At 36.4% G+C, this 17,067-nt stretch overlaps 2 protein-coding genes across 4 annotated transcripts in view; one reads left to right on the plus strand and one right to left on the minus strand.

Annotated features, from left to right (window-relative positions):
• The first annotated feature begins 989 nt into the window (after positions 1-989).
• Positions 990-2,469, plus strand: npm2b (nucleophosmin/nucleoplasmin, 2b). Its single transcript, XM_046861453.1, has 9 exons — positions 990-1,008; positions 1,095-1,158; positions 1,242-1,324; positions 1,406-1,522; positions 1,607-1,700; positions 1,810-1,925; positions 2,008-2,039; positions 2,117-2,153; positions 2,224-2,469. Exons 2-9 carry the CDS (start codon positions 1,122-1,124, stop codon positions 2,263-2,265), a joined length of 558 nt encoding a protein of 185 aa, XP_046717409.1. The 5' UTR covers positions 990-1,008; positions 1,095-1,121; the 3' UTR covers positions 2,266-2,469.
• A 1,253-nt stretch (positions 2,470-3,722) lies between these two features.
• The window catches only part of LOC124393548 (unconventional myosin-XVIIIb-like), a 47,025-nt gene continuing 33,680 nt past the window's right edge, over positions 3,723-17,067 (minus strand). For 2 of the 3 annotated variants that reach the window (XM_046861452.1, XM_046861449.1), the window contains exons 33-44: positions 16,855-16,959; positions 16,392-16,553; positions 10,878-10,991; positions 10,682-10,798; positions 10,483-10,566; positions 10,050-10,187; positions 9,604-9,789; positions 7,291-7,424; positions 7,046-7,087; positions 5,647-5,673; positions 4,971-5,150; positions 3,723-4,853 (exon numbers count right to left, since the gene is read on the minus strand). In XM_046861452.1, coding sequence (XP_046717408.1) covers positions 3,947-4,853; positions 4,971-5,150; positions 5,647-5,673; positions 7,046-7,087; positions 7,291-7,424; positions 9,604-9,789; positions 10,050-10,187; positions 10,483-10,566; positions 10,682-10,798; positions 10,878-10,991; positions 16,392-16,553; positions 16,855-16,959 — 2,196 coding nt within the window. In that variant the 3' untranslated portion in view covers positions 3,723-3,946. The remainder of the gene's footprint in view (positions 4,854-4,970; positions 5,151-5,646; positions 5,674-7,045; positions 7,088-7,290; positions 7,425-9,603; positions 9,790-10,049; positions 10,188-10,482; positions 10,567-10,681; positions 10,799-10,877; positions 10,992-16,391; positions 16,554-16,854; positions 16,960-17,067) is intronic. The other variant, XM_046861451.1, reaches the window with a different exon arrangement.

The raw sequence follows: 17,067 nt of genomic DNA on the forward strand, positions 1-17,067 counted from the left end.
ATTTTGGAGACAAGGTGAGGGAGGTGCGATTGAGATTGTTTGGACATGTGTAAAGGAGGGACACGGGGTATATCGGTAGAAGAATGCTGAGGATGGAGCTACCAGGCAGAAAGAAAAGAGGAAGACTACGGAGGATGTTAATGGATGTGGTGAGGGAAGACATGCAAGTGGATCATTTAAAAGAAATAGATGTACAGGACAGAGTTATATGGAGATGGATGACCTTCTGTGTCGCCCCCTAATTTGAGCATCTGAAAAAAGAATTCTTAGCTGGTCGACCAGTTTGGTAGACTATCTATTTACACTTCCAAGAAAAATTTAGGTTTTTATAATAGCAAATGGAGACTACATATGGAATGGAATGTTAAAAAAGATATATAAATGATTCTTTCACAAATGCAGGATAAACTTTAACACACAAATAAGCAAAGAGGCAAAACTTTATATTAATGTGATGGTCTGGTTTCTTCAAACATTTGGTCATTGGTTAATTCTTAGACTAAACATCTTTTGTTCTACATATAATTATGTTCTATTGATAAAAGGGCACTTTCCTCATTAATAGCCACTTGCCACCCAGTTTTTATGTGAGCAAAAGAAGTGAAACAAATAGTTTCAAAGTAATGTGTGATCAGAAAGATTAAAATATTTCCCCATTCTGATGTTTGATGTGAATGTTAACTGGAACTCTTGACTTGTATCTTTGTCCTGCAGCCACATGACTGACTGATTAGATTGAAATGAATTAAAGTTGGGATGAGGGTATATATATTACAAGAATTATCCAACAGAATTTACTTCATTGTATGTGTCAATACAATGTACCAGTGAGTGAAAAGAAATTTTTTTTTATGAAAATGTTTGCAACATACACGCTTGAAATAACTGCTTATATCTTTAAGACAATTACAACTTAATTAATCACACCTGCTCCACATTAAGAACACGCTTTAAAAAAACAAAAGGGGTTGTAATCTTTTCTTTGTATGTCTTCTGATTGTTTGAAAGGTTGATTTTCTTTCTTGTAAGCAAGTAACTCCCAAGTTAAAGGCTGAATTAAACAAAGCTTTTAATGTTACTTTTTACGTTTTCAGGTCAGTCAGATTAAGATCCGTCAGAAGATGAGCAAATCAGAAAAACCTCTGTCAACACTATGGGGTAGGTGATTTCCCCCTGAAAATTTTGTTCCCCTACATTTGGTAGAATATTTTTGTAACTGAACCTGCTTGTTCTTAATTTAGGCTGTGAACTAAATGAGTCAAACCAGCAAGAGTCTTTCAAGACTGATGACACAAATCATCAGCACCAGCTTGCATTAAGAACTGTAAGCTCTTTAACAATAAAATTAGCATTATTTACTTGTGTTCATATGATTAAATTAAAACCATTATATTAAATGTCTCAGATGTGCTTGGGCTACAATGCAAAAGATGAGTTTAACATTGTTGAATTGGTCACTGTGGAGGATGACAATGCCAAAGGTGTGCCTATTGCAACTCTACATGCCAAGTCAATGCCTACAGTGAGTGAAGGTTTTTTCTTCTCTATGCTGTCTACTATTTATTTGCTCATGAAGACCATGAATTGATCTCTCAATGTTGGGCAGGTCAACTTGTCTGGCTTAGACTTGCACCCGCCTGTGACCTTTCGGCTCAAACATGGCTCAGGCCCTGTATTTGTTGGGGCAGAACATGTAGCCTGTGAGTTTTTTTTTTTTTTTTTTTTTTATTTTTATTTTATTTATTTTATTTTTTATAAACAATGCCTTTTGTCAGGTTGAACAGTAGCTTTGACCAGATACTCTTTTAGTGGAAGACTATTCGGATGAAGAAATGGAGGATGAGATGGAGGAGGAGGTAGAGGAAGAGGAAGAAGATATTGAAGAGTCACCTGTGAAGAAAGTTACAAAAAATGGTGCTGGCAAAGTAAGCCCAAACATTTAATGTTTGCATTTATTTAACCTGATTTTTATTATTCTGATCTAAAGGTCTAAATGTTCTTTTAAAGAGAAAGAAGCCAGAAAAAGGGGAAGATGAGGGGTAAGCTCTAGAGCGCTATTCTTTTATTTAATAATGAACATTCTCTTTCACTGATCTCTAAATTTGTGTGTATATAGTGATGCTTCAGAAGGTGAAAATAATCCCCCTAAAAAGGTAAGATTAAAATGATAAGCTTTACTTATCTAAAAATGATTAACATTAACAGCTTTCTTTCTTCCCCCAGGGAAAAGGAAGGGGTAGAAAGCCATTGGCTGCAAAGGTTTGACCAAGCACAAGTGAAAAGCTTTAACAGGACTGTTTCAATACTAGTTAATTCGTAGCACCATAGTCTGTAGCACGCTTTATTTACACTGCAGTTGTAAAAAAAAAAAAAAAAGGCCTTTTGGTGTGCACACTTTGAAATGCTTATGCTTGTCTTGCACTGCAACTAAATACTGGCTTTTAGTAATAAAATTGCAAAAGAAATGTTTCCTGTTTGTCAGACATGAAGAGACTGGATGAAATTAATCTAATCTTGGTATTTAGTGAGGCGGGTGAGTTTTAAAGTGCAGTGTTATAAACTGTCTTCAGCTTACTGGAGCAAATGTTAACCTATATGAATTATTTTGAACAATTGGCTTACATTTAATAAAGGGAATTGAATGTAGCTAGCTATATCTAAACTATTAAGGTTTAAAAAGATCTGTTCCACAAAGACTTGTGCACCCCTGCCGTAGTTTGTAGTGAAACAGTATATACAAAAACATCCTTTAGTTTGAGCCAGATGCATGTCTAATCTACAGCTCACTACATGCTTTTTTTTTTTTAAATGGAGGGTATTATAAAAGATGGTGGCAAATGAAACTAGCATTTTAGCTGCTGCCCTTCAACAATATTTGAAACCTGTAATGGGCAAGAATGTAAATTCCCCCTTTAAAAAAAAAAAAAAAAAAAACACTAATTCAAGTTTAACTTAAGCTCAATTTTTTTTTTTTTTTTTTTTTTTCCCCCCCAGACCCTGCTTTTCTTCATACTTGTATATGCCATGTTAAGTACCGTGGCTGCACAGCTGATTTGCACTTGGTGATGCACAGCAAAATAAATAATGCAAAGAGTTGATTTGATTAAATCCTCCCAGGGGTAGTAGTAGGAGTAATTGTGTGTCATAGGGTTGTGGTGGTTTATTTTATTTTTTTAACCCAAAATTTAATACTGTAATTGTACTGGAGATGCGAACATTTGAATTTACCCATTCTGTAATTCAGTTCCAATGTAATCATGTGGTAAAGTAAATGGTTTTACACAAGGTACAGAATATGGAACAAAAACTGAGTAAATCTTGGTTAACCCTAACCCCCCAAACAAAATCCATAGATTATTAAAAAAAAATAAACATTTACTGCAAAATCAGCCTTGCCTCCCTTTTTTTATTTTTATAAATTGTTTCTGAATGTTGCTGTCAATGCTGATTCTCACAAGTCACATGACTGTAGACCTTGAACCAGCCCACTTATGCATGGGATACATAATTAAAGGGTCCATTTTAGCTAATGCTGATCTAACAATCTTGTTAGATCAGCTTTTATGGATACTAACGGCTCCAGAGAATGTGTTTAGGTTATTAATTAGACTGCTTAACACTTAAACTTGGTGAAACATATAGAACCTAAAAACACATTGATTGTTTTAAAAATAGGTTTATGACCTAGAAAAACGAACATTTCCTAGTCAATTCAAACAACATTTCTCATTCAAATCCTTTATTCATGTGTATGGTTTTGAAAATGCAGAATGTTTTCACCTTCAATAATGTGGTTGATTTGCATTTGGGGTAGCTAAAAAATGTTGAACATTTTCGTTCATTATCTAGTCAAAGAAATTGTTTTAAAAGGTAGATTTGTGACTATACACTGCCTCTTTAAATTTGTAACAAAACCATGAACAGTTTTCACCCAATTTCTTACATTTTAGTCAACCTCAGCTTTCCTCAGATACTTTTTCATCACTGAATTTATATCTCCTTCGCTTCCTTCAGCTTCCAGCCTTTTTTCTTGTGGTCCTATTCGGTGCTGAGAGCCTTCGGAATCAGAAGAGTCTGAATCGGAATCCTTGCACAGTGACCTGGAGGGTGGCAGCTCTCCAAAGTGAACACTTAGGGTGCGACGCTGACCCCCTCTGGAGCTGCTACTTGCTATGCTGCTTACAGACTGTGATCTACGAATGGCTGGGACAATGTCAGAGTTGGTGTCCCCACAATTGCTTTCTTTGTCTGTTTCAGGATTTCCTAGTAGATGCCGATTCTGAAAGACAAGTGGCTCTGACCCAAGCATTGCCTCTTCACCACTTTCACTAGTCAAAGCCATAAACAGCCTGTTGCGGACTTGTGGATGAGTGCCATGGCCAGGTGAGGCACCTGGAACCTCATCCCTTTCCTCTGGGATAGAGAGGTTGGAGATTTGCAAGGATGATGGCTGAGCTGTAACTAAATCACACGAGCCAAAGCGATTTGCCTTGCTCATAGTGGATGTGGATGAGGAGGTGGATGTTGTGGATTCGGACAGGGAACGCAGGCTAGAAGCACGTGGCAGCAAAGGGCTGGGAACTTTCAGGATGCCAGGACGCACTGTTTCCTCCATGCTCTCACTTGTGTCTTGGGACAGATTGATGGCTCGGCGACGCAGGCTGGAGGCTGCTGTGGGCTGGTAAATAGGTAGTGATACTGTACTGCCTTCATTCACCTCTGAACTTTTATCCCACCCAGCCCGCTTTTTCCGTAAGCCCTCCAGTAGTTCAGATAATGCTGTTGAGGATGACGCCCTAGGCAGAATTCTAGCGCTTTCAGTAACGTCATCCTCCAGTTCCTGAGAACATGATCTGGTAATATACAAATGGTCATTCAATTTTTTTATTAAATAATGTAAAAAAATAAATAAAGCAAATGATAATTTATTTCTCTTAATTTAATGTTGAGTTTTGCTTTGTGGTAATTACCTGAAGCTGTAGGTGCTCATTTTGTCTGTAACTGACTGTCTGCCAGTGGTGCTTCCAGCATATGAAGAACCTCGACTTCCGCAAACCTTATGACCCCCACGTGGCACCCCCAGCCAGTGCTGAATGCCCTTAGCAGTGTCCTCTGTACCAATGCTGGAGCCTACACTGGATGCATTGTCCCTGTCACAAGAACCTGGTGTTATTTGGAGCCCTTTGATTCAAATTTTTCAAAACTTTTCCATCAAACAGGAACTGCTAGTTTACTGTACAAACCCAGTATTGATAATTTATTTCAGCACACGTGTGCCAACATACACATGCTCTGTCTGTGATTATTGCCTTTGATGTTCATAGTGATACACTCAGCTGTACATATACACATGTACCAAAACGTGGGCTCGTTAACAGAGACTCTTTATCTTTGGACCACTGTCATTATTAGAAGTCTCTCTGCATGACTCAGTGAGCATGGAGCAGATTCATTAATGTTGTGCTCACAGAAAAGATCGTGTTAAAGCCTGCCAAAAGCCAAATATCCTGGAGTTGAAGTGGTCAACACCATAACAATGTTTGTTTTTGTTTGTTTTTCATGATAAGTTAATGTGCCATTTTATTAGCTGATCCAACCTGATTTATTATTTCAAATATTGAGCAAGTTAAATTTTGTTGTTCTTACCAGGAGAGACTGCTGTATGTGCAGGTGCTAAAAGAAAAAATAAAGCTGCAACAGGCTGTTAAGTGTATAAATAAAACATCCTTCTGTCCTCAGTAGAAGCCACCCGGTTTTACTACTTTATCACCATCCTGTCACTTACATTCTATATAATAAAATTAGGGCTGTCAATGTCACCCAAATGAGGATGGGTTCCCCTTTTGAGTCTGGTTCCTCTCAAGGTTTCTTCCTCATAACATCTAAGGGAGTTTTTCCTTGCCACAGTCACCACAGCTTGCTCATCAATGATAAATGCACACCATTCACCTTGACTGTTGATTTCTGTAAAGCTGCTTTGAGACAATGTCTGTTGTGAAAAGCGCTATAGAAATAAACTTGACTTGACTTTTTAAAATTATGTAAATCATCAGGACACCAAACTGAACTTTTGCTATGTTTCAATATGGACGGATTTAATTGCCAGTTGTGTGCATTATAGCAGATTTTGTGCATCAGTAAAACAAATGTGTAGTAATTAAAAATTCTTTTGGTGGAGTTTATTATTTTTATATCTGAATAAACAAATGACGTGAATAAATGTGTGTTGCGTTGAAGGTTTTAATTTAGCTTAATTTTTTTTTACTATTTTTTATAAAAATATTCAAATAGAAATGTGCATAAATTGTGTGTTAATAAATTACTTATACGTTCATTTTGACAGCATATATATATATATATATATATATATATATATATATATGTGTGTGCGTGTGTGTGCGTGTATAATGTATAAACAAAATTATAAACGCAATACTTTTGTTTTTGCCCCTATTTTTCAGGCGCTAAACTCAAAGATCTAAGACTTTTCTGTGTTCACAAAATACCTATTTCTCTCAAATATTGTTCACAAATCTGTCTAAATGTGTTAGTGAGCACTTCTCCTTTGCTGAGATATTCCATCCACTTCACAGATGTGGCATATCAAGATGCTGATTAGACAGCATGATTATTGCACAGGTGTGCTTTTAGCTGGCCACATTAAAACACCAGTCTAAAATGTGCTGTTTTACTGTATTGGGGGTCTGGGGGGCCTGAAAACCAGTCAATATCTGGTGTGTTTGTTTATATACATAATGTTTATACTACCACTCTAAAGCTTTTGGGAAATGGGGGCCAACATATTTATACTATGGTCTTTTTTGCTCCAAACAGCAGTGTAAAAGAAAAATAGCTATTATGTATAGAACAAGTGCTGCTGTATGCTGTTTAAAGATAAAGCACAGCTTCAGCTGAGCACCAGCAGGATTTCGGATGAAGTTAATCCATGCTGCACAAGAAGATCCTGTATCCCAAAACCCACATCCATGCCATCATGCCCACACATAGAACAGGGGAGAATACAGGAGGGCAAGGGAATGCATACATTTCTCTTCTTCTAGAGAAGGACTCCACAGCAGTCTGTACACTGTGTAGCAAGAGAGAGAGATGGAAAGTGTAGTGTTAGGGCTGAACAGAGGGTCTCTAAATCTAAGAAAAGCATGACAAAACAGGATATGATTTATATAAGTTTATGCTAACCAAAGGAAAAAGCAGTGACAATATTTCTAAATAATAAGGAAATTTTTTGTTTCCATCACTGTATCAACATAAGCCCTATAAAGGTCATACCTTTCTGTGTCACTTTCATCACTTGACTCCTCCTCCTCCAGGGCAGCCTGTAGATCAGCGATACGCCGGATTGATGTCTCCAGGTCAGCTTGTAGAGTCTGGCTCACTGCACTGAGCTCCTCTACTTGCATTTCCTGGAAAGAGGTCAGGAAATAATTTTTTTATTAATTTTCTTTACTTTACTAAAACAATTTTTTTTTTTCCTTTAAACCTAAAAAAAAAACTTTGTTTACAGCTTATAAAAGTAAAGTTTGGTTTTGGCAATATTTACATTGTAAGAATATTTAAGTATTATAATTTGGTTATTTTCATAATTCATTCTCCAACTCTGGCTTCAGCCTCCTGACCAGATACAATCTGCCTATGATTCATTCCTTTTGTCTCCTCAAGGTTATTGATACAAGAAGTCTCTTTCCACTCCTCACATCTCCATGACAACTGCACCTCCATGAGTGGCCCCTCCTTTTCCTTCTCCAATAACCAGGAGAGCATCACAATGTGTCTATGCGTGTGTGTGTGGTTGCAAATATATGATCAGTATATGCAGCATATTATGTAATTCTGTAATTCTCTCCTAGCTGAATGTAATGTAATAGGCATGAATAGACATGCATTTAATTTTTAACACAAAGGTCAAATTATATTACATACCTTTAGCTGCTCTCATGTAAATGCTTCCTTTCTCATGTTTAAATATGAATAATTATGTAAAAAGGGGTGATGACCACATCATCATATCCACCCTTAATTGGCTCCAAATGAAATCATGTATTAAATATAAAATACTGCTGCTGACAAAATACTGAATTGTCTCGCTTCCCAGTACCTAAGCAAGTTTTTTGGTCGATTATGATCTGCCACGCCAACTTTGAACAAATGGTGCGGGCAATTTGTTGGTAAATTGAATAGTGAAGACTACAGGAGGGGGCAGAGCTTTCTCAATGACCCACGGTTATAGAACAGCCTTCCATTTAGAGATTAGGACTGGGGAAAAATTTGATTGTTTATGTCTAGATTGGAAACCTTTGTTTAGTCAAGCCTTTAGTAAATAATTGTTTTCTTAGGTAAAAGAGCAGATCTGGATGGATATAGTGTTTTAGTGAACTGGGATGTCTGGATGCTGATTGTAAACACAGTTTTTGCATTCAAGTTTCAATCAGTGAAACTATAAAGAATGGACATTTTGTATCACCCAGATAAGGATGGGTTCCTCAAGGTTTTTTTTCCTTTTACTATATCAAAGAGTTTTTCCTTGCCACTGTTGCAATTGGCTTGTTTAATAGGGATACACATATCTAATGATTAAAAAAATGTAAACATTATATTCATAATCTATTTAAATCTGTAAAGCTGCTTTGGATCAATGTCAATTTTTGAATGAATAGAAGTTAAATTGAATTATATGTAATTTTGTATACTCTCAAGGACTCAATATCATTTTAGCATAATAATATTCCTTGCTTACAAGCAGTATAGAGAGGTAAAGTGTAATGACAGGCAGAAGCAATATTTCTCTAGAACCATCTCATTAAGCCGATTTTGAAAAGACATTTGTCGCTAAACCATTTGCACATGTTTAACAGGCATTAGGAACGGGACTAGTAGCATGAAAGATATATGAACAAATATGACTACTACAGTTACATAAATCCTATCTGGTGGTAAAGAACTATTAGCTAAAGGTGCTACAGTATCTGTGATATTGTGGTATGCTGCAATGGCAGCCATATTTAATGGGGATTTAGAAGTCCCCAGTAAAATATTTTACATAAACTTCCAGTCAGTCACAGATATGACATTTTCACTTTCTAAATCTAAATTATATATCATGCTAAATCAAGAAATATTTTATAAGATGTCAAATAATCAGAGTGTAAGTCATTTTGAAAGCCATATAGTTTATCTGATGCTTGCTATTTTCTCATTCATATCTCATTTTAGATATTTTTATTTTAGTGATTAATTTGCACATTTCTGCTTATTTTAATTTATTTATATCTATAGCGCTTTTCACAATGGACACAATGGCTCAAAGCAAATTAAGTAATGTATGTTATTGATATGTAATTGAATTTCACAACAAAACAAAAAATGGCTACATTTGTCCAAAAAAACTTAATTCTCTTTTGTTTTGCAGGATCTAGTCAAACCTGGCAATCTTAAAGTTTGACTTGTACAAATAACTTAAGCATCAAGATGTTTGACCTATGTCCTTGCAAAACCTTGAGTCAGAATCAATCGTTGTGGAAAAGACATGACAAAATTCCTTGCGAGAGTTTGTTTGTGTGTGAGAGAGAGATAGTGAGTGTCTACCAGCTCCATGCGCCGACGGCTGCTCTCCTGCTCTCTAAGGCTTAGATCCTCCATCTCTAGTTTCATGTCTTCTAGCCTCTGCTGGTAGTAATGTGAGTTCTCTCGCTCTCTTGCCTCAGCCTGAGCAGACTGCTCCAGCTCCTCACCCATCCTCACCACGCTGTCCCTCAGACGCAGAACTAGAACCTATACACATAAAAACGCATCAGTAAAAAAGTTATTACAGTGTACATGGAGGTGTAGGCCAAAAAAAAAAGCAAACAAAGTATAACTGCACTCTTACATGCATAATTACTTATGGGTGGTTAATTGATATATCTTTATCCAATTTGACAAACTAAAGAACATTTAAGGGTACTTGTTGTTTTATATTCTGATAATATATGTTACAAATATTGGCAATATAACAAGCTGATCAAAAGGCAAGGCTTTTCATCTCTTCCAACCTCAAATCTCTTGACCTGGCCTCTCTGGAACTCCAGCTTGTTCTCCAAGTCACATACACGTGCCTCTTGCTTGCTCACAATACTTCGGGACACTGTTGAAGACTCCAGGAACTGTAAGTGCACTGCACTGGTTTGCAGCTAAGGGATTTAGAACCGTGGGTAAACAGATATTAGGTGGAACAAAACAGATAGATAAGATGGATACAACTCTATTGTCATTGCATAGTAAAGATAAACAGCATCGAAATACAGTTTCATAATAGATGTTTGTTATAAACCTGCCAGGGGGCTAAATTCCAAACCGATTTACCATTTTTTAGGGTCTATCAGTCTTCTCACAAACAGAAATCATTTATGATGTTTTAAATTCCTGGCTCAGCAAAAGACACAATGTCCATATTTATTTATTCCTGAATACCATGTCAAATCTAACCTGCTCCTGTAGACTCTGTCTTTCCTTCTTTACTTCTTCCAACTCTGCCTGCAACTCCCGTATTTGAGTGATGTCACTAGAAGACTAAGGACACAAACAAATAACACTGCTGTTGCATTTCACTTATGACTTTCAATAAACATGGTTCAGACATATACCAATAAATAAGTTCATATGCATTGTACATTTACACAAACACCTGAGCAATAAGGGCTTTGTGTTTTTTCATAAGCTCATTGAGATCCTCTTGGTCTTCCTCCAGCCTCTTTAGGAAGTCAGTCTTCTCATATTGCAGCTGAGTTAACTGTTCATCCACCTAACACACAAGAAAAAGTGTTTAGTGAAAGGGCATTTTACATGTTTTCTCTATATGTTTTAATCAAAACATTTCTCACCAAGCTCTTCTGTTTGCATATGTTTTCCAGCTCAAGCTGTGCATTCTCCAGCTCCATGGAAAGAGTTTTCTGCACACTCTCGGCCTCTAAACGTCGTGCCTCACTCTCCTCAAGCTTATATACACAGACATGCAAGCACTTAATATTAGCAAAGCACAGGTTTTTACTTAAAAATATTTAATTTTAACAAAAATTGTATTCGGCTGAGATCAAATGTTCTGCTAGAAGTGATGTTGTATAATAAATATTTAATCATGCTAATAAAATACACCACAGTTCTATTTGTAAAGTTATTTATACCACAGTTAAAATAAAGTAAACAAAAAAAGAAAATGTTGTGTAGCAGCATGCCTTGGACAATATATTCAGTTTTAAAAATAAATTATAGGTTTATATTGTTTACTATTGTTTTATACTAAATGTACACAGTGAAATACAATGTAAACAAGTCTAAGACAAAGATTAAAAGGGAAAAAAAGATTAATGCCTTTTAAAGGAGCCTTTTAAACATTAATGAAAGGGATCTCAAGTGTTTTAGTACACTAATGATGCTTTGTGAATTATGTTAAGGATTGTCTAGAACATTGCACAGATTTGCACAGTACTAGACAGCAGACAGGTTAAATTAAATATAAAAACATAATTTAAATATAAATATAATTTAATCTAAAAATATAAATTTAAATATAATTTAATCTAATACATTAAACATAAAATATAAATATTTAAATCATCATTTCCTTTGGAAAAATAAAGAAACACCAACTGTGTGGGTCTGTGTGCAAACATTAATTAATTGCCCTTTTAGTCACTCAAACAACCCTTTAACTAATTTCTTTATTACTAATTAGATTAAATTAAACTTAACACACCCCTGATTACTGCCAGCCCTGTTAAATCCAAACATTACTAAAATAAAACAGTGATACAGGCTAGAAGATATCAATTAGCAGTACAAAATGCAAGAATGAAAAGAAATTCCAAAAGAAATGAAAGAAAGTCACCTATAAATACAGTATATGACCCTAGAAAATAGAGAAAACATGTTATAGAGTGTTGATTTCTATCAGAAGTGGCCAGACACCCAAAATGTCACTGACAAGTCGTTCAGAAAATCAAAAAGTATCTAGATGAACAGTTAAAAATCTGCAAGCTTTGCCTGCCTCAGACAGATTTAGCATTCATAATCCAACCATTAGAAGAGACCAAAAAAATGGTATCAAGGGAAGAGTATTTCATACAGATTACTATTTTTATATATGTCCCATTCCTACTCCCATTTGTTTGTGATGTATAAGTTAATTAATGGTCTGAGGTCAGAGTTTCTGTTTTCTCATACTGAGAATATGAATAACGGTTGGCTTTTTCAAACTCCAGGCACAGGGGAACAATGATACTGTTTTAAAAGATTGATATTAAGGTTCTCTAGATGTGGTTTAATTCATAGACTAAAAGGTCTGGATTATTTCGTTTGCCTTGAGTTTGACCACAGATTGTAAGGCTAATACTCTGTAGAGGTGCAGAGTAAAGTGAGTGCTGCACCCTATTTTGTTTTAGCCAATACTTTTGAAATATCCATAGTTTGAAACATTCTTTGCTTAAGGCTCTCATATGTGGAATAAAAGTTCAGCACCAGTCCCAAAAATTTCTTTATCAGTTTTGATGGGTTCACCCTCCATATGTAGGTTTGGATCAGGATGTTGAAAACGGAGAAGATAAAAATGCATACATACAGTCTTGGTCTTTTAATTGACCAATATTTTTTATCTTGTTTATACATGCAGTGGTGTGAAAAAGTGTTGGCCCCTTCCTGATTTCTTTTTTTTTGCATGTTTGTCACACGTTTGTTTTTTTTTTTTTTTACATGTTTCAGATCAGCAAACTAATTTAAATATTTGTAATAAAGAAATCTCTTAAATAGGACCTGCCTGACAAAGTGAAGTAGACCAAAATATCCTCAAAAGCTAGACATCATGCCGAGATCCAAAGAAATTCAGGAACAAATGTGAAGAAAAATAATTGAGATCTATCATTCTGGAAAAGGTTATAAAGCCATTTCTAAAGCTTTGGGACTCCAGCGAACCACAGTGAGAGCCATTATTCACAAATGGCAAATACATGGAACAGTGGAGAACCTTCCCAGGAGTGGCCAACCGTCCAAAATTACCCCAAGAGCACAGCAACGACTCATCCAAGAGCTCACAAAAGACCCCACAACAACATCCAAAGAACTGCAGGCCTCACTTGCCTCAGTTAAGGTCAGTGCTCATGACTCCACAATAAGAAAGAGACTGGGCAAAAATGGTCTACATGGCAGAGATCAAGATGAAAACTGCTGCTGAGCAAAAAGAACATACAGGCTCGTCTCAGTTTTCCCAGAATCTTAATGATCCCCAAGACTTTTGGGAAAATACTCTGTGGGCTGACGAGACAAAAGTTAAACTTTTTGGAAGGTGTGTGTCCCATTACGTCTGGCGTAAAAGTAACTGCATGTCAGAAAAGGAACCTCATACCAACATTAAAATATGGTGGTGGTAGTGTGATGCGCTGAGGCTGTTTTGCTGCATCAGGACCTGGAAAATTTGCTGTGATAAATGGAACCATGAATTCTGCTGTTTACCAAAAAAAAAAAAAAAAAAGAAAATCATGAAGGAGAATGTCCCGCCATCTGTTCGTGACCTCAAGCTGAAGCGAACTTGGGTTCTGCAGCAGGACAATGATCCCCAAATACACCAGCAAGTCCACGTCTTAATGGCTGAAGAAAACCAAAATGAAGACTTTGGAGTGGTCAAAGTCCTGACCTAAATCCTATTAAGATGCTGTGGCATGATATTAAAAAGGTGGTTCATGCTCGAAATCCCTCTAATGTGGCTAAACTACAACTATGCTGCATAGATTAGCGGACCAAAATTCCTCCACAGCGCTGTAACAACAGACTCATTGCAAGTTATTGCAAACGCTTGATTGCAGTTGTTGCTGCTAAGGGCGGGCCAACCAGTTATTAGGTTTAGGGGGCAAACACTTTTTCACACAGGGCCATGTAGTTTTGGATTTATTTTTCCCTCAATAATAAAAACTTCATTTAAAAACTGCATGTTGTGTTTACTTGTGTTATCTTTTACTAATATTTAAATTAGTTTGATGCTGTGAAACATTAAAGTGTGACAAACATGCGAAAAAATAAGAAATCAGGAAGGGGGCCAACACTTTTCCACACCACTGCAACTGTAGCTGTTCATATTTTTCCTCAGTAGCCTGTGCATATGTCATCAACATAAAAACTATGAAAGATATTAGGTTCTATGACCTTAATTATACTATTGATTTTTATACTGAAGAAAGTGACTGAAGGATGCTTCTATGTGGGACTCCCAGTTCCTGGGTGTGTACATTTAATAGTGTGGCTCCTATTTGAACACTGAAATTTCTGTTAAATAGGAAGTTGTTAATAAAAATGGGTAGACTGCCTTTAAAACCCATCTCCTATACAGTAGGTCAATAATAATACCATATCTCCAAGTGGTATCATCTGTCTTCTCTAGGTAAAAAATACAGCTACTGCATGTTTTAATTAAACTTTCCTGAACGTATGACTCCAGTCAGGCTAGATGGTCTAAAGTACTTTTGCGTCGTCTAAACCCACAATGATAATTGCTGATCATATTTCTTTACACCAGTATCCACACCAGGCGGCCACTGACCATTCTTTCCATGATTTCGCAGACACAACTGGTCATAGCAGTTGGACGACAATTATTTGCATTACTGTGGCCTTCATTTGGTTTGGGAATGGGAATAACAATAGCCTCCCTCCAAAATGGTAGTACATTTCCTGTTCTCCATATGGCATAAAAGATTTAGAGAAGAATTAGCAATACTGTAAACTTCTCCCATTAGGGGTCGCCACAGCGGGTCCTCCGCATGTTTGGTTTGGCACATGTTTTTACGCTGGATGCCCTTCCTAACGCAACCCTCCCCATTTATCCGGGCTTGGGACCGGCACTAAGAGTGGCTGGGGTTGGTTCCCTGACCGGGGCTCAAACCCAGGCTGCAGCGGTGAGAGCGCCGCATCCTAACCACTAGACCACCAGGGCACCAAGAATTAGTAATACTGTGTGTGAGGCAAATTTTTGTGTGTGAGGCAAATTTTACAAGATCGCATAATTGATTCTGTCAGGACCAACTGCGGTATTGTGAGCTCATTTGAGGGCACTGGAGCGTTGGTATATAGTAATTGGTTGGTAATATGGTTCAGTGTTATCTGAATGAAGATTTATGAGTTTTTGCTCCTGCTGAATTCATATTCTGCTGAATTCAGGTCTACACTTTTCTAATGAGGAGTTATTTTTGAATGACTTTGCAAATGCAGTAGTTATTTCATGGCTTGTGGTTAAAAGGGTATATTGGTGTTTAATGTGTCGTATTTGAGGACCTTCTCCTTTGTTTCCCATTTTCCAAATTAAGTTCCAGGATGTAATTGTGTAAATGTGTAAGAAACCCCTACCAAGTATTGAGTACATATACAGTAAATTAACATACTTTCCAGAAGGCCAACAATTCACAAAAATATATATATATAATATTTTTTTGATTGGTCTCATGAAGTATTCTAATGCTTTGTTGCTTCACGGCTTGGATGACTTATGATAGAACTATATATTTTACCATCTATTTTCAAAATGGTGCATTTTCAATCAGCAGTTTATGCATGAAAGCCTTCCAATGTGACTCAATTAAAAGAATGCTGCAAAGGGGATTAATAAATTACTTTATTCTTAAAACATTGACCCTTTATTAAAAGTTATTCTTGCAATACAACTTTTTGGTTTGTTTCATATATTTAATATTAAAAGAAATTCTTAAAATACCTGCCTTTTATCCTTAAAATATTACTTCTGTTAAAATGTCTACGATCATCTATCAAGAAATGTTTCTTCAGGACCCTACAAAATCAAGACTATATAGAGAAATAAGTTGCCAAGTAAACAGAAACAGACAATTGGCCAAGTTGGATGTCAGTTCTGGTCACCTTATATCTTCCCTTAATTACTTGTTGAAAGTTTACCAGGCTCTTAAGTTGCTATGTGAGAGGGAGCCTGGTAGAGAAATGTCAGGCTTTTTGGATCTTTTCATACATGCTCAATAACTGTAATTTGTTTGTTGTTTCTGCATATAAAAAAATTACAACTTTATGTTTTTTTTTTGTGTATTGGGGACATCTTTGTACATAGTTGTTCTTTGTAAAATACAATAACTTTTTATCTTGCATTTTTTTTATATACACTACAGTCTCATGCCAAAAAAAAAGAGGAATGTTTAATATAATACATAGTGTACTTAAAAAGAATGATCATTTTCCAATAATGCATACTATATCACACCTTTTATAAGTTCTCCTTTCATTCCCTGATACTAACAATTTTTTTTTTTTTTTTTTTTTTACATTTATAGCAGCTAAAAAAAAGTTAATATAGCGCTGCAGAAAAGCACAAATCAAGTTCCATAAGCACCTACCTGATAGTGCAGTCTCTCCAATTGCTCCTTGGTTCCTGGTACCTGGCACTGCCCGGTTTGCTCTATAGTGGACAGTAGCAGCTGGGCATCACTAAGCAGAGCATGGGTACGCTTAAGATCTCGCCGGAGTCGCTTCTCTACATCAAAATCCCTGTGGCCCACCTGGGGTGAGTAAGGTAAATATAGATAGAAGAAAAACCAAGAAAAGAAGCTGTGTATGGTTCCGACTCAGGGTGTGGATGATGCATGTTTTTTTTTCTTATTACATTACACTGCTATTGCTAACTGTGAAAGACAAATAGCCTATGTTAGCATACACATAAACACAAGTCTCACCTTGTGTGTATAAGTCTGTGATTGATTGTACAGTGCATTAAAATAAATGACCATTAACTGGCTCTTAATAACTGTGGCTGGTACAACATAAAAAGAGGTGTGTGTCTGTGTGTGTCTATTCCATTACTTGCTCACACAGAGTTGCAATCAGTCCTTCCAAGTCATGTTTCTCATGCACCACCATTTGCTTTTCCTCATACTCTTGTTCTAGCTGCATCTCTAACTGTCTTAGCTGAAAACACACACACACACACACACACACACACACACACACACACACACACACACACATACATCAAAGTCCTGTCATGCATTTTATCCTGCATTTGGTCATATCTCT

This window comes from Silurus meridionalis, chromosome 11, assembly GCF_014805685.1.
Source record: "Silurus meridionalis isolate SWU-2019-XX chromosome 11, ASM1480568v1, whole genome shotgun sequence".
Taxonomy (NCBI): domain Eukaryota; kingdom Metazoa; phylum Chordata; class Actinopteri; order Siluriformes; family Siluridae; genus Silurus; species Silurus meridionalis.

What these genes read in the sequence shown, in the direction of transcription:
- npm2b (XM_046861453.1), top strand. Translation starts at nt 1,122, where the DNA reads ATGAGCAAATCAGAAAAACCTCTGTCAACACTATGGG. An exon ending in ACCTCTGTCAACACTATGGG is followed by an intron (nt 1,159 to 1,241) that starts GTAGGTGATTTC and finishes TTCTTAATTTAG; the next exon opens with GCTGTGAACTAAATGAGTCA. An exon ending in AAAATAATCCCCCTAAAAAG is followed by an intron (nt 2,154 to 2,223) that starts GTAAGATTAAAA and finishes TTCTTCCCCCAG; the next exon opens with GGAAAAGGAAGGGGTAGAAA.